The following is a 7,500-nucleotide window of genomic DNA, read 5'->3' as shown; positions in this document are numbered from 1 at the left end:
TCGGTACCCAGGTGTGTGTTGTGGGCTGTAGGTGTGACAGAGTACGCGTGCAGAATTATGACCGCCTTAGGGGAGTTTGTATGTGTGTCTCCTCTCACCTGCCTTATTTAATCTGGTCTTCTCTCTCCCTCTTTTTCATCCATTTGCCTCTGCCCACTTTTCTTCTCTATCTCTCTTTCCCCCTCCCCTTTCTCCCCCCTTCTCCCATCCTTCCCCCTCCACATCCCCCTCTCTCTTCTCTTTTTTTCTTTCTGCTATTTCTTCTTATCCCCTCCCCCCTCCTTCCCATCTTCTTCCCCCTCCCTCTCCCTCTCTTTCTGCTATTTCTTCTTATCCCCTCCCCCTCCTTCCCATTTTCTTCCCACCTCCCTCTCCCCCTCTCTTTCTGCTATTTCTTCTTATCCCCTCCCCCTCCTTCCCATTTTCTTCCCCCCTCCCTCTCCCCTCTCTTCCTGCTATTTCTTCTCTTCTCCCTCTCCTCTCCACCACTACCCCCTCCCCTCCTTCCCATTTTCTTCCCCCTCCCTCTCCCCTCTCTTTCTGCTATTTCTTCTCTCCCCTCCCCCCTCCTTCCCATCTTCTTCCCCCTCTTTCTGCTATTTATTCTCTCCCTCTCCCCTCCTCTCTCCACTACTACCCAGACACCTTTGCCAGTAAGGTGGCCGCCATCCAGGACCAGTACGCCGACGCCTCCATCGGCAACGTAACCGGTAGCAACGCCGTGAACGTCTTCCTTGGGATCGGAGTGGCGTGGACCATCGCCGCCGTGTTCTGGCGCTCCAAAGGCCAGGTGTTTCGCGTCGACCCGGGCTCGCTGGCGTTCTCCGTCACGCTCTTCACGGTGATGGCGTGCATATGCGTGATGATACTCCTCTACCGACGGCGGGCGTCAGTGGCAGGGGGGGAGCTCGGAGGGCCGAGGACTACCAAGATCATCACATCACTGGTCTTCTTCTTCATGTGGCTGATCTATATATTGCTGTCATCACTGGAGGCATACTGTCACATACCTGGGTTCTAGAGAGAGAGAGAGAGAGAGAGAGAGAGAGATGGAGAGAGAGAGAGATGGAGAGAGAGAGAGATGGAGAGAGATGGAGAGAGAGAGAGAGAGAAGGATGGAGGGGTGGGTTGGGGGAGACAGAGAGGAGGAATAGACACAGGGAGGGAACAAAAGGAAACCCACTCGGCAAAAACTGGTTGAATCAACATTGTTTCCACGTTGTTTCAACAACAACAAAAATGAGCGTAATGACGTTTATTCAACGTGGGAAACGGATTGGATTTGCAACTTAAATCCAATGTCACGGGGACATTTTTTTTGTCAGCCAAATGTAAATGAAAAGTCGATGTTGAATTGACGTCTGCGCCAGTGGGAAGGGAGGCAGGCAGAGAGGACATGTTGGAAAGAGCATTCTCCCTTTCCCCCTTCTAACACTAGAGTCAGTATTCTCCTTCTAACACTAGAGTCAGTATTCTCCTTCTAACACTAGAGTCAGTATTCCCCTTCTAACACCAGAGTCAGTATTCTCCATCTAACACCAGAGTCAGTATTCTCCTTCTAACACCAGAGTCAGTATTCTCCATCTAACACTAGAGTCAGTATTCTCCATCTAACACTAGAGTCAGTATTCTCCTTCTAACACTAGAGTCAGTATTCTCCATCTAACACCAGAGTCAGTATTCTCCATCTAACACTAGAGTCAGTATTCTCCATCTAACACTAGAGTCAGTATTCTCCTTCTAACACTAGAGTCAGTATTCTCCATCTAACACTAGAGTCAGTATTCTCCTTCTAACACTAGAGTCAGTATTCTCCGTCTAACACCAGAGTCAGTATTCTCCATCTAACACTAGAGTCAGTATTCTCCATCTAACACTAGAGTCAGTATTCTCCTTCTAACACTAGAGTCAGTATTCTCCATCTAACACCAGAGTCTCCATCTAACACTAGAGTCAGTATTCTCCATCTAACACTAGAGTCAGTATTCTCCTTCTAACACTAGAGTCAGTATTCTCCTTCTAACACTAGAGTCAGTATTCTCCATCTAACACCAGAGTCAGTATTCTCCATCTAACACTAGAGTCAGTATTCTCCATCTAACACTAGAGTCAGTATTCTCCTTCTAACACTAGAGTCAGTATTCTCCATCTAACACTAGAGTCAGTATTCTCCATCTAACACTAGAGTCAGTATTCTCCATCTAACACTAATCTAACAGGTAGAGGTCATATCAGTGAAAGGCTCTAATCTAACAGGTAGAGGTCATATCAGTGAAAGCCTCTAATCCAACAGGTAGAGGTCATATCAGTGAAAGCCTCTAATCTAACAGGTAGAGATCATATCAGTGAAAGTCTCTAATCTAACAGGTAGAGGTCATATCAGTGAAAGGCTCTAATCTAACAGGTAGAGGTCATATCAGTGAAAGCCTCTAATCCAACAGGTAGAGGTCATATCAGTGAAAGCCTCTAATCTAACAGGTAGAGGTCATATCAGTGAAAGTCTCTAATCTAACAGGTAGAGGTCATATCAGTGAAAGCCTCTAATCTAACAGGTAGAGGTCATATCAGTGAAAGCCTCTAATCTAACAGGTAGAGGTCATATCAGTGAAAGCCTCTAATCCAACAGGTAGAGGTCATATCAGTGAAAGCCTCTAATCTAACAGGTAGAGGTCATATCTGTGAAAGCCTCTAATCTAACAGGTAGAGGACATATCAGTGAAAGCCTCTAATCCAACAGGTAGAGGTCATCTCAGACAACTCTTTCTGCCCCCTGCTTTACGACCCTCCTCTCCTCCTCTCTCTCTTTCCTTCCCTCGCTCACTCCGCCCAGCCTTATTCTCCAATAGACTGTAAACGTCTTAATATTGTCTTAAAGTGATAGGCTAGTAGAGGACGTTAGACCACACCCCTTTCCCCGCCACCCTCGCTCCTGTTGAGCCAATCCCAAGTCACCTTGCTCCCTAAGGAAGACCTTGCCCCTCCCACTTTTCAACGGCGTTGGTGTGTAGATGTTGTTATTGCGAAATTGTAAAGAAAATAATAAATAATGAAAATGATGATTATTATGAAGAAGTATGTTAAAAACATTGGAATGAGAGAGAAGATGATATTAAAAGACTAGAATTATTATGTGAGAACTGTACGGAATGATAATAATTGAACTTTGCAATAAAGAAAATGTTGAATATGAAATATATTAAAATACTTATTTAAAAAAACACCATTGTTGGATATAAAACTAAGATTAAACTAACCTGTTAGTAGAAAATGTGACCAACTAGCCCACTGACTAGTGACATTTTGTCTTTTCAAATATTGCGTAAGGTAGATTTTTTGATCCAGACTATCAATATATTTGTCTACTATTCCGGCTGACCCAGTGCCCAAAATCCTTCACTTCCATCCTGGTTACAACCATTATAACCAAGCAGGAAATGACGTAATGCCCAAACAGGATATCAGGTAACCGGAAACAGAAAGGAGGGTGGACCAAACTGACAATATATTGTCTACTATTCCGGCTGAGAAAATCCTTCAATTCCAACAACCATTATAACCAAGCAGGAAATGACGTGTATCAGGAACCGGAAAACAGAAAGGAATATTTGTCTACTATTCCGGCTGACCCAGTGCCAAAATCCTTCAATTCCATCCCTGGTTACAACCATTATAACCAAGCAGGAAATGACGTAATGCCCAAACAGGATATCAGGTAACCAAACAAAAGGAGGGTGGACCACTGACAATATATTTGTCTACTATTCCGCTGAATAGTGCCTAAATAATTCCATCCCTGGTGAATTATAACCAAGCAGGAAATGACGTAATGCCCAAACAGGATATCAGGTAACCGGAAACAGAATATTTGTCTACTATTCCGGCTGACCCAGTGCCCAAAATCCTTCAATTCCATCCCTGGTTACAACCATTATAACCAAGCAGGAAATGACGTAATAAACAGGAGTTAACCGGAAAGAAAGGAGTGCAAACTGACAATATTTTGTCTACTATTCGGAGTGCCCAAAATCCTTCAATTCCATCCCTGGTTACAACCATTATAACCAAGCAGAAATGACGTAATGCCCAAACAGGATATCAGGTAACCGGAAACAGAAAGGAGGGTGGACCAAACTGACAAACTTAATTTAGACCAATGAAATTTGAGGATAATCATGACTGATGATGATTGTATCTAACTTGTGTTGTATAAGAGACATTTCCGATGTTTTGTCTTAAAAACTAAACAAACAAAGAAACTATGGGTTTTATGCTGAATAAATAAATAAGATTTGAATATAGATATGTATAAGGCTGGTGTAAAGACTATGTACCATGCCCTATTGGTTTCATTCTCAATGAGAGGAGACCATAGAGTTGGATAGAGGGTGCACAGGAAAATATATTTTAGACGAGCTCTCTAGTGCAACTCTATGGCGCACACAGATCTCTCCTTCCTCCCAAAGTGTGCACTTTCCTTCACTGATTTGAATATAAATGACTGGTATCGGAAATATGGTGGGAAAATCCAATGATTTTAGATTTTCGGAAGGTGAACCATAGAGTTGGATAGAGGGTACACTTCAGGAGGAAGGAGATATCATTGGGATGCTCCCATCCTCTATCTGTTGTACAGCCATTAAACTAAACCAAGGACCAACTAACCAACCAACTAACTAACTAACTAACTCTATGTTGTCATGTTAATACAACCACACTGTGATACAACACACAGCCTGTCCACTGAATATTAAACCCCAGCTCAGTCCTCTGAATATAACATCACAGCTCAGTCAGTCCCATGAATATGACATCACAGCGTAGTCCGTCCCTGAATATGACATCCCAGCTGTCAGTCCCTGAATATGACATCACAGCTCAGTCCGTCCCCTGAATATGACATCTCAGCTGTCCGTCCTGAATATGACATCCCAGCTGTCAGTCCCTTGAATATGACATCACAGCTCAGTCAGTCCCTTGAATATGACATCACAGCTCAGTCAGTCCCTTGAATATGACATCACAGCTCAGTCAGTCCCTTGAATATGACATCCCAGCTCAGTCAGTCCCTTGAATATGACATCCCAGCTCAGTCAGTCCCTTGAATATGACATCACAGCTCCAGTCCGTCCCTGAATATGACATCCCAGCTCAGTCAGTCCCTGAATATGACATCACAGCGTAGTTCAGTCCCTGAATATGACATCCCAGCTCAGTCAGTCCCTGAATATGACATCCCAGCTCAGTCAGTCCCTTGAATATGACATCACAGCTCAGTCAGTCCTTGAATATGACATCACAGCTCAGTCAGTCCTTGAATATGACATCACAGCTCAGTCAGTCCCTTGAATATGACATCACAGCTCAGTCAGTCCCTTGAATATGACATCCCAGCTCAGTCAGTCCCTTGAATATGACACCCCAGCTCAGTCAGTCCCTTGAATATGACATCACAGCGTAGTCAGTCCCCTGAATATGACATCCCAGCTCAGTCAGTCCCTTGAATATGACATCACAGCGTAGTTCGACCCTGAATATGACATCACAGCGTAGTCCGTCCCTGAATATGACATCCCAGCTCAGTCAGTCCTTGAATATGACATCACAGCTCAGTCAGTCCTCTGAATATGACACCCCAGCTCAGTCAGTCCCTTGAATATGACATCACAGTTCAGTCTGACTTCTGAAAATGCTAATAAGGAGTTACAAAGATCAGTGTTAACATGGGGAATTTAATGGGGAAATATTTCATAAAATATCTGACGACTACCAACATTCCCTGCCAAGTTTAGAAACGCTGAGACTAAGGTTCAATCAGGTTAATCGGCGATAGCCGACACCCGCACGCTGATGTCTTGGCGGTAACTGCGTTCGGAGATGTCGACCGGTGAGTAGCTGCTCTTGTTCATTGTCACAAAGCCACACCCGTCCCACTCGAGTTAGAGGTTCAGAACAGAAAATGTAGGAATGACGCCAGCCTAATCGAGGTGTAGATTACATCTCACATTACAGTGTTCGAACTTGAAGAAAGCCTGCATGGGATTTGTCTTAATGCGCCTCTGTGCAGCCAATGGCAATGTACGCTTCAGGTATAATCATGGGAGCTGCTTGTGGATATGACAGTTCTAACACAATTCCACCTCTGAGTTAAAACATCCACTGTGTGAATTTGATTGAATTAGAACCCTTAAGGTGGAACCATGAGTGCTTTGTAAAAGTTGGTGTGAATATGGTTTTGTAGTGTTGGTGTGGTATGGTTTTGTAGCTTTTGGTTTTTGTAGCTGTGTATGGTTTTGCAGCTGTGTGGTATGGTTTTGTAGCTGTGTGGTATGGTTTGTAGCTGTGTTGTATGGTTTTGTAGCTGTGCCGTATGGTTTTGTAGCTGTGTTGTATGGTTTTGTAGCTGTGTGGTATGGTTTGTAGCTGTGTGGTATTGTTTTGTAACTGTGTGGTATGGTTTTGTAGCTGTGTGGTATGGTTTTGTAGCTGTGTTGTATGGTTTTTGTAACTGTGTTGTATGGTTTTGTAACTGTGTTGTATGGTTTTGTAACTGTGTTGTATGGTTTTGTAACTGTGTTGTATACTTTTAACTGTGTTGTATGGTTTTGTAATGTGTGGTATGGTTTTGTAACTGTGTTGTATGGTTTTGTAGCTGTGTTGTGCTTGCCTTGTAGCTGTGTTGTATGGTTTTGTAGCTGTGTTGTATGGTTTTTGTAGCTGTGTTGTATGGTTTTGTAGCTGTTTTATTTTTGGCCTGGACTTCATATCAAGTCAACTGACATTGTTTTAACAGTCTGGATGTTTAAAAAGAGATGCTACTGAGATATTCTGTACCAGACCAGACCAACTCAGATCAGACCAGACCAGCTCAGGCCAGCCCAGCCTACCCAGCTCAGCTTCAGCTTAGCTCAGCCCAACTGAGCCCAGACCAGCTCAGCTCAGCCCAACTCAGCCCAGCCCAGACCAGCTCAGCCCAGACCAGCTCAACTCAGCCCAGACCAACTCAGCCCAGCTTAGACCAGCTCAGCTCAGATCATACCAGCTCAGCAAAGACCTGCTCAGAACAGAACAGACCTGCAGCCCAGACCTGCTCAGACCAGAGCAGCCCAGACCTGCTCAGACCAGAGACCTGCTCAGACCAGAGCAGCCCAGACCTGCTCGTGACCAGAGCAGACCAGAGACCTGCTCAGACTTCCAGACCCACAGCAGACCAGAGCAGACCAGAGACCTGCTCAGACCAGAGCAGCCCAGACCAGACCTGCTCCAGACCAGACCTGCTCAGACCAGAGCAGACCAGCACATCTGCAGAGAACCAGGATTGGGGGAATCAATTCCAGTTCCATGTCAGGAATTGAAAATGACATTTATTCTCAATGATAACTTTGTTCAGTTCTAAATTTGGAATGTTTGAAAGACAGAGACAGAGAGAGAGACATACAGTGAGACAAGAGAGAAGAGAGAGAGATAGAGAGAAGAGAGAGAGGCAGAGACACAGAAGAGAGA

General features: G+C 44.5%; 1 protein-coding gene and 1 long non-coding RNA gene across 2 annotated transcripts in view; both read left to right on the top strand.

The window, feature by feature from the left end:
- The window catches only part of LOC124028486 (sodium/calcium exchanger 1-like), an 11,477-nt gene extending 10,391 nt beyond the window's left edge, over positions 1-1,086 (top strand). Inside the window, exon 5 of the mRNA XM_046340528.1 lies at positions 642-1,086. Coding sequence (XP_046196484.1) covers positions 642-1,021 — 380 coding nt within the window. The 3' untranslated portion in view covers positions 1,022-1,086. The remainder of the gene's footprint in view (positions 1-641) is intronic.
- Positions 1,087-1,940: 854 nt separating this feature from the next.
- Positions 1,941-3,192, top strand: LOC124028487. Its single transcript, XR_006837599.1, has 2 exons — positions 1,941-2,632; positions 2,744-3,192. It is a non-coding gene; the product is annotated as an uncharacterized LOC124028487 (long non-coding RNA).
- The last annotated feature ends 4,308 nt before the right edge of the window (positions 3,193-7,500 follow it).

The sequence above is a fragment of the Oncorhynchus gorbuscha genome, unplaced genomic scaffold (assembly GCF_021184085.1).
Source record: "Oncorhynchus gorbuscha isolate QuinsamMale2020 ecotype Even-year unplaced genomic scaffold, OgorEven_v1.0 Un_scaffold_4271, whole genome shotgun sequence".
Taxonomy (NCBI): Eukaryota; Metazoa; Chordata; class Actinopteri; order Salmoniformes; family Salmonidae; genus Oncorhynchus; species Oncorhynchus gorbuscha.
Note: the sequence above shows the minus strand (reverse complement) of the source record. Positions and strands in the feature narration are given on the sequence as shown.